The sequence below is a fragment of the Homarus americanus genome, unplaced genomic scaffold, assembly GCF_018991925.1.
Source record: "Homarus americanus isolate GMGI-L3 unplaced genomic scaffold, GMGI_Hamer_2.0 scaffold32929, whole genome shotgun sequence".
Lineage (NCBI taxonomy): Eukaryota > Metazoa > Arthropoda > Malacostraca > Decapoda > Nephropidae > Homarus > Homarus americanus.
The window spans coordinates 5,238,737-5,254,073 of record NW_024737097.1 but is presented as its reverse complement, the minus strand read 5'-3'; the positions used below and the strand labels follow the sequence as shown (position 1 = coordinate 5,254,073).

Below are 15,337 nucleotides of genomic sequence, written 5' to 3'. Positions count from 1 at the left end.
ACCACGACCATGATTATAACAACTATGACCCAAGATTATAACAACCACGAATTGGCGATTATAACAACGACGACCATGATTATAACAACCTACGACCATGATTATAACAACCACGACCATGATTATAACAACACGACCATGATTATAACAACCACGACCATGATTATAGCAGACGACCATGATTATAACAACACACCATGATTATAACAACAACACGACCATGATTATAACAACCACAGACTGATTATAACAACCACGACCATGATTATGATTATAACAACGACCATGATTATAACATGACTATGATTATAACAACGACCATGATTATAAATCCACGACCATGATTATAACAACCACAACCATGATTATAACAACCACGACCATGATTATAACAACCACCAAGATTATAAAAACATGATTATAACCAACCATAATCATAACAACTCCGACCATGATTATAACAACCACACCATGATTATAACAACCAGACGCCAGTTATGACAGCCACGACCATGATTATAACAACCACAACTATGATTATAACAACCACGACCATGATTATAACAACCCACTATGATTACCAACCGACTATTATAAAAATTATAACAACTCGGACCATGATTATAACAACCACGACCATGATTATACAACCACGACCATGATTATAACAACCACAACCACGACCGCCATTATAACAACCACGATATGATTATAACCACGACCAGTTATAAACCACGACCATGATTATAACAACCACACCATGATTATAACCATGACCAACGACATTATAACAACCCACGACCATGATTATAACAACCACGATTATAACAACCACGATGATTATAACAACTACACCATGATTATAACCAACGATGACTTATAACACATGATTATAACAACACGACTATGATCATTATGATCATAACCGGTCAGATTATAACAACGGTGACCAAGATTATAACAACCATGAACATGATTATAACAAATACGACTATGATCATAACTACTCGACTATGATCATAACTAATGCACTATGATTATAACAACAAATCCACTCAAGATTATAACAACCACGCACTACGATTATTATAAACAACCAGACCAAGTAATCATAACAACTACGCAATCATGATTATAGCAACCATGACTATGATTATAACAATAACCACGACTATGATTATAACAAACTAATGCACTATGATTATAAATAACCCATGACCATGATTATAACAACCACGACCGCCCAGTTATAACAACCACGACTATGCCAGTTATAACAACCACGACCATGATTATAACATAAACATGACCATGATTATAACAAACGATGACCAAGATTATAACAACCTCATGACCATGATTATAACAACCACGGTGCCAGTTATAACCACGACTATGATCATAACAACCGACCGCCATAACCATGACCATGATTATATGTGATTATACCAAGATTATAACAACCATGACCATGATTATAACAACCCGCGACTATGATCATAACTAATACTATGATCATAACCACGACCATGATTATAACAACGACGATCAAGATTATAACAACCCTCTACCGCGGATTGAATAACAACTTACGATTATGATTATAACCCACGACCATGATTATAACAACCACCATGATTATAACAACCACGACTTTGATTATAACAACCACGACAACCACGACTCAAGATTATAACAACCACGACTATGATAATTATAACAACCCACGAACATGATTATAACATGACCATATAACATACTTCCACAACATAACAATCGACCATGATTATAACAACCACGACAATGATTTACCAACCACTTACTATGATTATACCAAACTACACCATGATTATGACAACCACGACCATGATTATAACAACCATGACCATGATTGTAACAAACTACTTGACCATGATTATAACAACTATTAAACCAAGATTATACCAAGTCCAATACCATGATTATAACACCTACGGCCATGATCATAAACCATTTGTGCCTGGATCATGAACTACGACCATGATTATAACAACCATGACTATGATTATAACAACCACGCACTATGATTATAACACCCACTTGGACTATGATTATAACAACCACGGACCACATGCCATAACAACCACTTATCATGATTATAACAAATCAATTTTACCATGATTATAACAACCACTTCACCATGATTATAACAACCACTTACTCATGATTATAACAATCACTGATTTTGACGATATCACCATACCACCATGATTACAAACAAATACTGACCATGATTACAAATTATACCATGTGGAAAAGATGTCGCCAGACGCTGTCAGCAGGATTGGCGGTTGCGCTATTAGCGAGCACTTGAACTTTCACTGGCAACTGTACCAATCGACTACTAACGGGCACCTGGTTAGCGGGCCCAATGACCACTTGGTGGGTAAATCTGCATTTACTGAGTGCCTGTGTGCATTTGTGTACTGGCACAAATTCATCACAGCCTTCCACCATAGTTTTATGACTTTTTGACAGACCTTAAATCAGGGCTCAACAGTGTCTTTTGTTAGATGCGAGTTTGGCGAGGGCAAGCATCAACCCTGTCAGGTTTTTATGAGGCTTCACAGGAGAGGGGATCCATAATTCAGCTCTGACCTTGACACCCCGTCAACAAGGTAATTTTATTTGTCTGGCTTCAGATGCAAGTGGACAACTTGAGTTGAGGGTGTCAAGGCAAGTAGTGATGAGAGAAACAGTGATGATGAGACTGTCAGTGAGAGTGGTTTTCAACACAGCTAGGAGTGGTGGCAACTAATTCAGTTTGTAGAGGATGCCCAGCTGTTACCTAACCTTCAATTATATTACTGTCAGTTTGAGTCACAACAATAGCACTTCCAGCCCTCCCACAAGCGGTGTTAAGATCCACTGTAGATGTAGGTCTGTGTGATATCCATCAGTCTGTAGGAGTGTGTATGTGTTCAAGAGCTTCCTCACTTTGGCAGTGTGTTGAGATAATTACTTTTTATAATTTTGTATGGATATGTCGGTACAGACATTAGTGAACTGTCCTGCTTAGGGTGGCAGGAAACACTGTTGTGTCTCAACTTTTGTACAGATGGGTCTAGTATCTACTTATTTACAGTACTGCTTTTTATTATACCATCAAAACCGTTTTATCGAAATTATCATGTAAATAGATACAAGAACACAAACATTGTAATAAAACATATTTGCTAACTAGACATAATCCTGACATTCTGTCCTCTGCTCAATCCTAATACTGTACAACCTATGTTGTACTGCTTCCCATTATACTTATAAGCTAATTCCACTGTAATTTGTATATATTTATAATATAAATGAAGAAAAAACTAAATAAATAAAAAATAAATAAATATTGAAGTGATAACTGTGGTAAAATTATGAGATGTTCTTATTACCAGCATGTTATTGTACTATTCCAGATTGTAGTGGACGCCTCCCTACAACTGCGTAGGGCTGCAGGCCACTTGCTACGGCTCTTCCTAGCAACCAAACCATGCTCAGGCGGCGCCACCCCAGATGCCGCATATCTCAGCCACGAGCCAAAGACCCATGATTTCGAAGTTTTCCCACCATGACTATAGATGATCTACGGCTGCTGGGTATATAAGCTTCTGTCTCCCATTGAGATTCATTCTGCTTCAAGGTTCTTGAACACGCGAACACCTCCTCCAGCAAAGCTTCCTGTCTCGTTCATTCAAACCTGTAGGTACAAAGTAACAGGCAATCATCTTCTCTAACTAAGCTCCTGCACATCTACCTCCTTCAACACGCTTACTCCACCGAACGTTTACTGGAGTGAAGCCTCACCACACGGCACCTCCAGCACCAGACTGTCTATCATATAACTTATTATTATACAAGAAAACCACCTTAGCGTTTCCATCCATCCTGAGTGCTAGACAACATTATATCACGAAACCCTACAAGATGATACTAAATGTTACATAAGACTTCTTTGAGATAAATGTATAGTATATATCAGGTGCCTACAGGAGACCTCAGGTTCTCAACTGGCTCAGCTATGTTAATATTGTTATTATTATCCACTCTGTATCTGTGTTTTTCTGGATAAATAAAACTGCTCTTAATCAATTCATCTAATGCTGTGAGTGTAGGGATGGTATATCTAACCCCCCTCCACACAAAGTGGTCACCTTCATTTATTGTTTGTCAGCAAATACCGCCTCATTCATGATACAATACTTGCTTATTTGTTTTCATCACCAATAAAGATATGTTACTGTAATATTTGTCTATTAATACCAGTACCCTTTCAGTATAGTAAAGTACAGCATAGCATAGTGATACAGCGTCATATTTACTTATTATAGCACGTAGTATACTACACACAAAATAACAAAGCCCAGCTATTAATTTTAAGCAAATATTTAGGAAATCCTAAGTAACCAATCACCGATCACTTTTATATTGATTCATAATTTTTACGACATACTATAGTAAACAAATGGCCTTGGGAACCTCATAGGTGAAAAATAATGTAATTCAAGACATCTTCAGGTCACAAGGCCCATTAATCTTCCACCCAACAATGGGTGACCTGACATTGCATCAGGTCAGGTTACTAATATGTGATTACAGTTATGTATTACAGTCAGCTGAGTGAAGTGTCTGCCTACGCTGAGCAAAAGATGACAGGATCTGCTGGTGAGTACAATATATGCAGTACTGTATAGTAGTACAGAACTACTTGTATACATTATTATGCTTTCAGTATATATTATACATCAAAGGATAAATAAACTAAATCATTTTGTATTGTACTCACTGATGGGCGGAGGTAGAGCGAGTGTGTGGTGGGTAGTGGAAAGGAGGAAGGTGGGAGAGGAGGAAGGCGGGAGAGTAGGAGGGTGGCGAGCCACTGAGACCCAGTGGGTGGCTCCTCCTCCCGCTCTGACTGGGGTTCCTCCTCAATTGCTGTTTGCTCCTCCTCGTTTGCAGGCTGTTGTGAAGATGCTGCCTCTGCCTCCCGATGACGAAAAAATAATCCAGCATTGACTGCTTAGTGCTCCTCTACTTTTTTTTTTCCTTGTAGATCTTATTATAGCAATTAAGAGTTTTCTCCATGTTGCGCACAATCTTTGAGCTACGTTCTCTGTTTGGGTTGTCATCAGTGAAGATTTGCATTGCTTGCTGGATCATGTCGAACTCTTCTGCCATCCTCTTGGTAGTTAGTATTCGTACAAAGTAGTCCGTGACGACATTATACCGAATTGGCGGGAAGTTGTCCGAATCATGGGTATCTAAAGCATAGTGACGTTATAGCGATACAACGTTGTAGGAGGCAATGTTAAACGGGGACTTACTACAATATTGTTCATACTGAAAGCATAATAATGTATACTACTGTACTACTATACTGCATATATTGTACTCACCAGCAGATCCTGTCATCTTTAGTTCAAAGTACGCAGACACTTCACTCAGCTGACTGCAATACATAACTGTAATCACATCTTAACACTTGAGATGGAGGTTGGGTGGGATATTATTGGGTCATGTTACTAACATGACCATATGCAATGTCAGGTAGCCCACTGTTGGGTGGGGAATTAGTGGGTCTTATACCTGAAGATGTCTTGAATTACATTATTTGTTACCTATGAGATACTTTATACTTAAAGTACTGTGCTGTATTGTACATGAAGGGTACTGGTATTAATAAGCAGATTATTACCGTAACGTATCTTTACTAATTAATGAAAACAAATAAACAATATTGTCTGATGAATGAAGCAGTATTTGCTGACAAACGATATATGAGAGGTGACCCTTTGCAGGAGGGGGGGATGCAGAGTGGTTACATTTACCCTCAAATGACCCCTTTCCCCTTCCCTCCCTACCTCACAGCATTCATTATAAACTTCTAATTGTGTTAATGAGATGAATTTGATACCATAATGATCCTGAATAAATTCTCTATGAGACGTTTACAATATGATATCCTTAAACAAAATATTTCAACATGATATGATGGGGATTCCATTCATTTATACAGAAAAAGTAAGAAATGTTAATGATACCGGAGTCAATAAAATCTGTTCTAATTTACTCAGACACCATTTTTTACCCCCAAAATCCTGAATACTTTATCTAAAAGTTTGGTAAAATAAATACCATAATTTACGGCATATAAGATGCACCCCCCCATTTTAGCAGGGAGTATTTAGGAAAATTTTGTGAGGAATTAACTCCTGTAGCCATAGTTTTCTTAAAATAATATATACAGTGCCAGTAAATGTGAGGAATAATTAAAAATAATACAGTACCAGTAAATACGTTACAACAATAAATACTGTATTGCCAAACCAGTAAATAAAAGCCAAATGAAAGTTAAACACAGTTGCCATTTTCATATACTTCCTGGTTCAGCATAGCAAAGCAGATGCCACCTCCGCCGATTCCTAGCAACGTTCCCCCACATGTCCCACCTCCTCCCGCTCCCCCAGTGAGACAGCTAACTTTTGTGCAAAGAAATGTATATTTCCTTTATGTGTTTGCCCTTAGGACAATTATTTATTTTACTTCTTTCGCAATATGTACAGTAAACTCTCGATAACTCGGCATTATATAACTCGGAATTTTCTATAACTCGGCATGGATATAGTCCCGGAATGTATTAGTATGACTCGTGAAATGCCGAGATATATAAAATTATCCGGAAAAGTCTCGGCATATCTGGTCACCTGCATCACCTACCATGCCTCTGTGTCACCTACCATGCCTCTGTGTCACCTACCATACCTATGTATCACCTACCATGCATCTGTGTCACCTACTATGATGCTTCATTCTTCACCTGCAGTGGTGGTAAATGTTACTATTTTTACATTTAGTAATCACAAGTACACATATATGGGTTTATAATTTTGTATTGTTGTATTTTTGTAGGAGGGGGAAGTGCCTCAATAAGTCGGAATTTGGGATAATTCGGGAGGGCCAGAGCCCCATATGTGCCGAGTTATTGAGGGTTTACTGTATGTAGGATGGTGTGTGCATGTAACTGAGAAAAAATAGATGAAAACAGTTGCGTATATCTAACCGAAAATATGAGATAAAAAACAACCATAACACCAGTAGCCTGGTGGTTATAGTGACGAGTCTAACCTGGCTACAATACTGCCAGCAATATTAACAGATGCAAATGTGAAAAGAAACTTAAATGTAAATCTTCAATTTTATCAGGAATTTGTAAATTTAAAAATAAATGTTGCAGGTATGGCAAAGTAAGAGTTCAGAAATGGTTACTGTTTAACTACCTCTGAAGAATTGGGTGTCTGCCATACAGACGTTAATCAACTCAAGTTATTTTCCACACTTCACAGGAAAATTTCCACGAGTCTAAACAAAACAACTCGTAGGAGCTGTTTTATTTACACAAACACCAGTGTACACATACAATACAGTATTGTTCATACTGTAAACAACATAATGTATACTACTGTACTACTATACTGTATATACCGTACTCACCAGCAGACACTGTTCACTCAGCTGACTGTAATGCTTAACTGTAATCACATCTTAACACTTGTGATGGAGGTTGGGTGGGGGATTAGTGGGTCTCATGACCTGAAGATGTCTTGAATAAAGACAAATGGGAAGATAACCCAGTATTTCCCACTTACTGAATGTATAGTATAGTATACTTAAAGCACTGTACAACACAAAATGTACACAAAAACAACAGCTAGCAAAGAAACAACCTTCTACAATGGCAGCAGAATATGAACTAAACCATCCAAGCAGCTGGGCCACCCATGCGCCTGGCATGTGGGGATGGACTGGAGCATGAGGCTATGTTTTGGATTCCGGCTAACAGAGATATTGTAACGTTTACTAGTGTTAACGCAGCTTGATGCTACGGGCAAGAAAATTTGGCACGAACATCTGACAGCTGGCGCCGCCTGCTGATGACGTCACTCCTGAGGCAGTAAAGGTGCGCCATTGGCCTCCTGCAGTAACTATGGCAACCTCCATTCCCCTGACAGGGCCTCGTGTCCTGCCAAGTCAGTCACTTGCCACAGCTGCCAGAAAGTGGGGCACCTCAAAAAGTGTTGTAGGAGCAGGAAAAAGCCTACAGGTAGCCAGGCTGCAGCTCACTCTGAAGTGTCAGGTGCGGTGGTGATAGCAGATGCCCACCTGTCCCAGCAGCCCCAGCTACAGGTTGCCATTTCCCACCAGGGGGGAGGGCAGCCCCTGCCTACTTTGGCCATGGCCGACGCAGGTGTCCAGGTCAGTGTGGCTGGTACTGTCGTGCTCTCTGCACTTCATCTGCAGCCTGCGCTGTTACAGCATAGGGTAGGCTTGCAAGACATAGCCAACATCTTTGTCAACTGTCTTGGTTCTGCCCCCTGCCACATCAGCCTAAATGGCTCATCAACCCTGCAGGAGGTGTACTTCATCCAATCAGTCAAGAACATCTACCTCTCTCTGACTGCCTACAAGGATTTGGGGCTTGTTCCTGGGGATTTCCATTTCATGCCCCTGTGGCAGTGGAGGCTGCGGCCAGCGAGATGGCATCCCCTGTCGACGCCACCTTGCTACACAGGCCACATGCGGTTCCGTTTCCGCCGCTGGACGAGAATGTTTCAAAACTTGAAGAGTGGCAACTCCAGCATTTCTCAACCACTACCTTCAACACCACCAGGTCGCCCCTCCCTGTCATGGCCGGCGACCCCCCACCACATCCACCTGATTCCTGGCGCCAGGCCGTATGCCTGTCACATCCCGGCGTCTGTGCCCAGGCACTAGGAGGCGGAGGTCAAGGATCAGCTGGACAAAGAAGTCAGGAGAGGCGTCATCCAACCTGTCCCAGCTGGGGAGGCTAGCGAAGTGGTGTGACAGGATGGTGGTGGTAGCCAAGAAGTCTGGCCACCCTAGGCATACTGTGGATTACTAGCACCTCAACGCTTACTGGCTCCGGGAAACCCACCACACACCTGCTCCCTTCGATATGGTGTCCAGAGTCCCACTACACTCCTACAAAACCGTCGCCGATGCTTACTGGGGCTTTTACCAGGTAGAGCTTGATGAAGAGAACCACCGCCTCACAAATTTTTATTATGCCTTGGGGTCATTACCAGTACCGCAGGACCCCCATGAACCACAGTTCCGCATCTGATGCATACACACGCAGATTTGATGATGCGATTCCGGGATGTACCCAAGAAATACACGTGCGTCAACGAAGCCCTACTGTATGACTCCAGTGTGGAAGGGGCATTTTGGGATCTAAACGATTTCCTGGTGACGTGCGTACTTGAAGGAATAACCCTCAAGCATGAGAAATTCAAGAGGTTGACTTCGTGGGGTTTCACCTTGGTTGGGACTCCTACAATCTCACCTACGACCGCCTATCTGCCATTAAGGACTTCCCCATGCCCGCCCAGCCCCCATCATGGAACCCTTCAGGGAGCTCCTCGAGAATCCCTCTGGGAAAAAGATGTACTGGGATGACCAGCTGCAGACCAAGTTCTGTCAGGCTCAAGACACCATCTGCTAGTTGGCCAGAGATGGGCCAGTTTATTATGATAAGACCAGACCCACGGCCGCCGTCACCGACTGGATCAAGGAAGGAATCGGTTTTGCCATCCTCTGCAGCACTGCACCTGCTCCTCCATCAACACGCCATTCTGCTGCAAAAGTGGGTGGCGTCTCGCTCTTTGTGGCGGCTGCCACCTTATCCCCACCGAGACAGGCTACGCTGCTGTGGAGGGGGAGGTGCTGGCAGTAGTATGGTACCTTGAAATGGCCCGGTTGTTTCTGCCTGGGTGCCCCAACTTAACCCTCGTCACAGACCACAGTTCTCTCATCAAGCTTCTGGGGGAGAGGGCACTTACAGATATCATCAACCCCAGACCCTAGGCTCTTATGGTTTAAGGAAAAGACCCTACAATATAAGCTTGAAGTTAAGTATCTGCCCGGGAAGAGAAACTGTGCTGCCAAATTCCTGCCGTACTACCCCACCCTCCAGACATTCCCTGACATCCTCAATGCTGACCACGATGAGGACATGCTGGTGGCCATGGCCTGCATAGCTGTCGCTACACTGGACATGGATAGACTCGTCATGGATGAGGAGACAGTCAGGAAAACAGCTGCTGCTGACCCATTTTATCAGCTGTTGGTGGCGAGGGTCCTAGCTGACGACTGGCACTCTCACAAGTCTCAAGAAATTGGCTGCCTCCAGCCATTCTACAATTTCAGGGAGAGGCTAGCCGTAACCCAGGGTCTGCTCACCTATACCTTTGACCTGGGCAGTGTTCGCCTGGTCATCCCCGAGGCCCTACACCACCAATTAGCAGCCAACCAACATGCTGGCCACTAAGGACTGGACTCCATGCTATGGGGGATCAGGCAGTCAGTTTAATGGCCCAGCTTGGAAGACAACCTTCAGTTCCACATGTCTTCTTGTTCTTCCTGTGACATACATGCCACATCGCTACCACCTGAAGCCCTGGTTCTCACACCATTCCCGGACTGTCTTTCCATCATATGGTGGTCGACATGTTTCAGCTTGAGGGGCACATGTACATGGCCTATGCTGATAGGTTAACTGGTTGGCTACAGGTGGCCCATTTCCTCAATGGTACCACTTCTGCCAGGATTATGTCCCAGCTCAGGAACTTCTTTACCAGGTGGGAGGTCCCTGAACAGGTCTCCACCGACAGAGGCACTAATCTTGTGAGTCAAGAGATGACCAGCTTCTTCAGGCGATGGGACGTGTCAGTATGTCTGTTCTCTGCTCAGTACCCCCAGTCCAACGGCAGAGCGGAAGTGACTGTCAAAACTGCCAAACACCGGTTGGGGGGACAGGGGGGACAGGGGGAGCCTCAATACAAACAAGGCGTCCATGGCCATCCTACAGTATTTAAACACCCCACTTCAAGAGATGAACAAATCCCCAACTCAATTGGCCACAGGGAGGCAATTACGTGTTAGGGTACCCTCAACCAGGCAGCACTACAGTATAAGGTGGACAAGCACTGGCGTTAGACCCTCCGCAACCAGGAGCTTCAGTTGGCCAGCAAGCAACAATCTACTCTTCGTCAGGGCACCACCAGGAGGCTGGCACCTCTGATGCCAGGTGCCCCGGTCTGGGCATAGAACCAAGCTTCCAACCTGTGGGACAGGACGGGAGTCATGACAGAAGCTTTGCCACACCGCCAGTACATACTTAAGTTAGACGGGAGTGGGCACTTGTCAATCAGAAACAGAAAGCACCTGCGGGTCATTGACCTACTATCGCCTAACACTCCTGCATCCCAGTCGGCTGCCACAATGCCGCCTCCCCAGTCTTCCCCAGTACCGTCTCAGCTGTCGTCACTCCCCCATCACTGACGGCTGGTTGTCCCAGAAGAAAGATCTCACAGCCTACTTGGCTGGCTGACTGTGTTCAGTGAGATATTCTATAATTTTTTCTTTTCGAAATGTACATGTGTTCTTGTCCTGCCCATGTATATACATATAGGTTTATTCTCTGGTAGTACCATAATGTACTGTATATTACCTGAATTTCAGATGTGGGTACTGTATACACCCATTTTCGTGGGGGGAGATGTGGGATGTCCCATAATGTATATTACCTGACATTATTATTTTCTATTTCTGCTGCCGTACGAGATGTTCGACAGCTGCCCGGCAGCCAAGGGCGAGACGTCAGACGTCCGTTATGAGAGTCAGTTGTATTCCGGTCTCTAGGCAATAAACATAACGCTTGCCACTCGACTATCCTTCCTCCCAGACATCGTACAGATAAGGAAAGAGAAAAGTGAATTCAACACACCATTACCTACCGTTGTCAACTATAATTATTAAAGTTTCTTTGTCAGTGTATTTCTAGTATAAAATGCTGTGATTGATGTTCAATCCATACACAACAAGGGCAGTGTTGGTACAAATTAATGATATGAAGTTATACTTTTTAGGTTAAAATGATTGCTGATCAATATATCATGGATGTTGTGATTTAGAACTATTGTTGTAAAGGGTATATTTATAGTGATTTGGAAGTAATGCGAAAATGGAGGCCATAAAATAGAGAATTCATTGTTCGAATAATTTATAGCCCTGAGTCAGGCAGCTCTTGTAATATGAGCTGATTACTAAGAGATTGCATGCTCTCAGATAGCCTCCCATTCTGTCAGCCAAGGTTGATCTGTTAATCCATTCTGAATATAAAGAACATCTATTACATGGATCCCTGGCTTCAAATAATTTTTTGTGTTTTTTTACAAAAGGTTCCAGGATAATGCCAAAGATTTAAGAACTCTCTCTCTCTCTCTCTCTCTCTCTCTCTCTCTCTCTCTCTCTCTCTCTCTCTCTCTCTCTCTCTCTCTCTCTCTCTCTCTCTCTCTCTCTCTCTCTCTCTCTCTCTCTCTCTCTCTCTCTCTCTCTCTCTCTCTCTCTCTCTCTCTCTCTCTCTCTCTCTCTCTCTCTCTCTCTCTCTCTCTCTCTCTCTCTCTCTCTCTCTCTCTCTCTCTCTCTCTCTCTCTCTCTCTCTCTCTCTCTCTCTCTCTCTCTCTCTCTCTCTCTCTCTCTCTCTCTCTCTCTCTCTCTCTCTCTCTCTCTCTCTCTCTCTCTCTCTCTCTCTCTCTCTCTCTCTCTCTCTCTCTCTCTCTCTCTCTCTCTCTCTCTCTCTCTCTCTCTCTCTCTCTCTCTCTCTCTCTCTCTCTCTCTCTCTCTCTCTCTCTCTCTCTCTCTCTCTCTCTCTCTCTCTCTCTCTCTCTCTCTCTCTCTCTCTCTCTCTCTCTCTCTCTCTCTCTCTCTCTCTCTCTCTCTCTCTCTCTCTCTCTCTCTCTCTCTCTCTCTCTCTCTCTCTCTCTCTCTCTCTCTCTCTCTCTCTCTCTCTCTCTCTCTCTCTCTCTCTCTCTCTCTCTCTCTCTCTCTCTCTCTCTCTCTCTCTCTCTCTCTCTCTCTCTCTCTCTCTCTCTCTCTCTCTCTCTCTCTCTCTCTCTCTCTCTCTCTCTCTCTCTCTCTCTCTCTCTCTCTCTCTCTCTCTCTCTCTCTCTCTCTCTCTCTCTCTCTCTCTCTCTCTCTCTCTCTCTCTCTCTCTCTCTCTCTCTCTCTCTCTCTCTCTCTCTCTCTCTCTCTCTCTCTCTCTCTCTCTCTCTCTCTCTCTCTCTCTCTCTCTCTCTCTCTCTCTCTCTCTCTCTCTCTCTCTCTCTCTCTCTCTCTCTCTCTCTCTCTCTCTCTCTCTCTCTCACATCTAACTAGTTGTTTGGGCAATCTGTTCTTCTTTACTTTGATGTGAACTTTGTGGTTTAGTGATTAGAGAGCTGCCCTTAAGCTGCCTAGTTTAACCCCTTGTGTATGGGGATCTCTTTGCTAAATAAAATCAGCTGGTGTTGGCCAAATAACATATTAAAAGGGGTGTCCCTGTAGTGAAGGGTTTAAGGGCATATACTAGAAATTAAGGAGCAATTCTAAAATTTTATTTTCTAAGGAAGCCCTATAGTGAAGCAGCTTGGGAACTCCACTTTTCCCTTGGATCTTTGATTCATCAATTGTAATTTAATTAAATATGATATGTTATGATCTGATTGGCTAGGCACAATTCTAAGACCACCTGCCTCCAGAGACAACTGTTGCACTAATTTCCCCTCACTTGAAGTAGATGGTATGATAGGGAAAAAAGAGTGATCTGCATATCTGAAATTAATTAACAGGTCAATCCTACTAAACATAATAGAGGATTGTGTTAGAACATGGAACCCTCCATAAAGCAACCACAATATTAGAGCATATGCAAGAAAATTCACTTGCCAGTAATATTAGCCTGCTGCCAGTTTACAATAACCCCGTTGATATGAAAATGGTAACAACTCTGACATCTGGCCTTACTGTTCTGATACTTATCCTATTCTCCCTTAAATATGGCTATTAGTAATAAATTAAATTAAAGCAATGACTGAGAGTCTTAAGAATGGTTGAGAAAATTAGGAACCTTCTTGGTTATCTATCCCCATAAAATCCAACTTGTTAAATTGAAGCTCATCAGCCTGTAGGTAGTTGGTCAAAATAATGAATTGAAGTGATTGTTGCACTCAGGGGTGATTGGAAAACAGGTGAATGGCAAACCTGGAAAGTTAAGGAAGTAGATTTATGAATATCAGTAATGTGGTATGAGATGGTGATGATACTAACCTTTACTAACGTGACATTCTTCCCACTAGGCTGCACCAGGGTGGTCACTGGACCTGGGGGACCGGCTGCACCTCTGTCACCTGTTTCACCTTTGGGCCCATGGGGTCCTTTGTCTCCTTTGTGGCCCTTAATCCCTGGTTCTCCTTTTATTCCCTGAATAAGAGGAAAGAAACTGAGCCTGCAAAGTCTTATACTATGGCTTCAAATGGGTGAATATATAACTCTGAAAACATTTTCCACACATTGCAGTAGCCAGTATAGCCAACAAGCTTGTGCGACATGATAATGTTAACACTCTTGGTCAACACACTGATGTAAGGTGAATGAATAAGCTGCTTAAAAAAATCAGGTGGCGTGTCATAGTATGAGTGACATGTGTGTTTTTTAAATGAGTATTTTTTTACCAGAAATCCCTAAAAACCTGTTCTTATAAGTATCTACTGTGTATATGGTTTATCAGGCATGGGGATATCTGGCTGACCTGTGAGAGCTTTTGTCTGTAATAGTCTCTGTCAACATTCAGACAGTAGCACTTATATAAATGTAGGCTAATTACATGTATCAATTATATAGCTAGCATTACCTGAATTAATTAGATAAAGGGCAACAAAGCATAGCTTATCACTTCCTTCTTACATGCTAGATAACATTCTCATGTCCTTCATACACCTATAATTTACACGGCTCAGCACAAAGTGACCGGCCCTCAGCAGAATACACCCCTGTACCTCAGACACCACAGTTGTGTTAAAGGAGCTCTGTAAATAACCTTCTATATTCTCTCGTTTAGCTGTGCCCACCACTGGGTATCATGTATTACACTCGACAGTCACTCACTCTCACAGCAATGAAAAAATCTATCATGATCTTGTTTACCAACACCTGATACACTGTCACACACTATGGGGGCCTCTGGCTCTTCAAAAACACAATCCCTGGTTCTGCACAAAAGAGAGTTGTACGGACAATGACCTACTTGAAAAAAACAGATCACACAAACGAAAAATTTGCTGAATTGAAAATGTTAAAATTCCAAGATATTAACACCTACTGCTGTGCCCTCTTTGTTTACAAATCTATCAATCACTTGCTTGACAATAAATATTTCCAGTCCCGGAATAATTAGAGATACAACTTAAGGCAC

General features: G+C 42.6%; 1 protein-coding gene across 3 annotated transcripts in view; it reads right to left on the bottom strand.

Annotated features, from left to right (window-relative positions):
• The window catches only part of LOC121873181 (collagen alpha-1(XV) chain-like), a 231,290-nt gene that overhangs the window by 174,336 nt on the left and 41,617 nt on the right, over positions 1-15,337 (bottom strand). For all 3 annotated transcript variants that reach the window (XM_042376516.1, XM_042376518.1, XM_042376517.1), the window contains exon 4: positions 14,194-14,346. In XM_042376516.1, the coding sequence (XP_042232450.1) occupies positions 14,194-14,346 (153 nt within the window). The remainder of the gene's footprint in view (positions 1-14,193; positions 14,347-15,337) is intronic.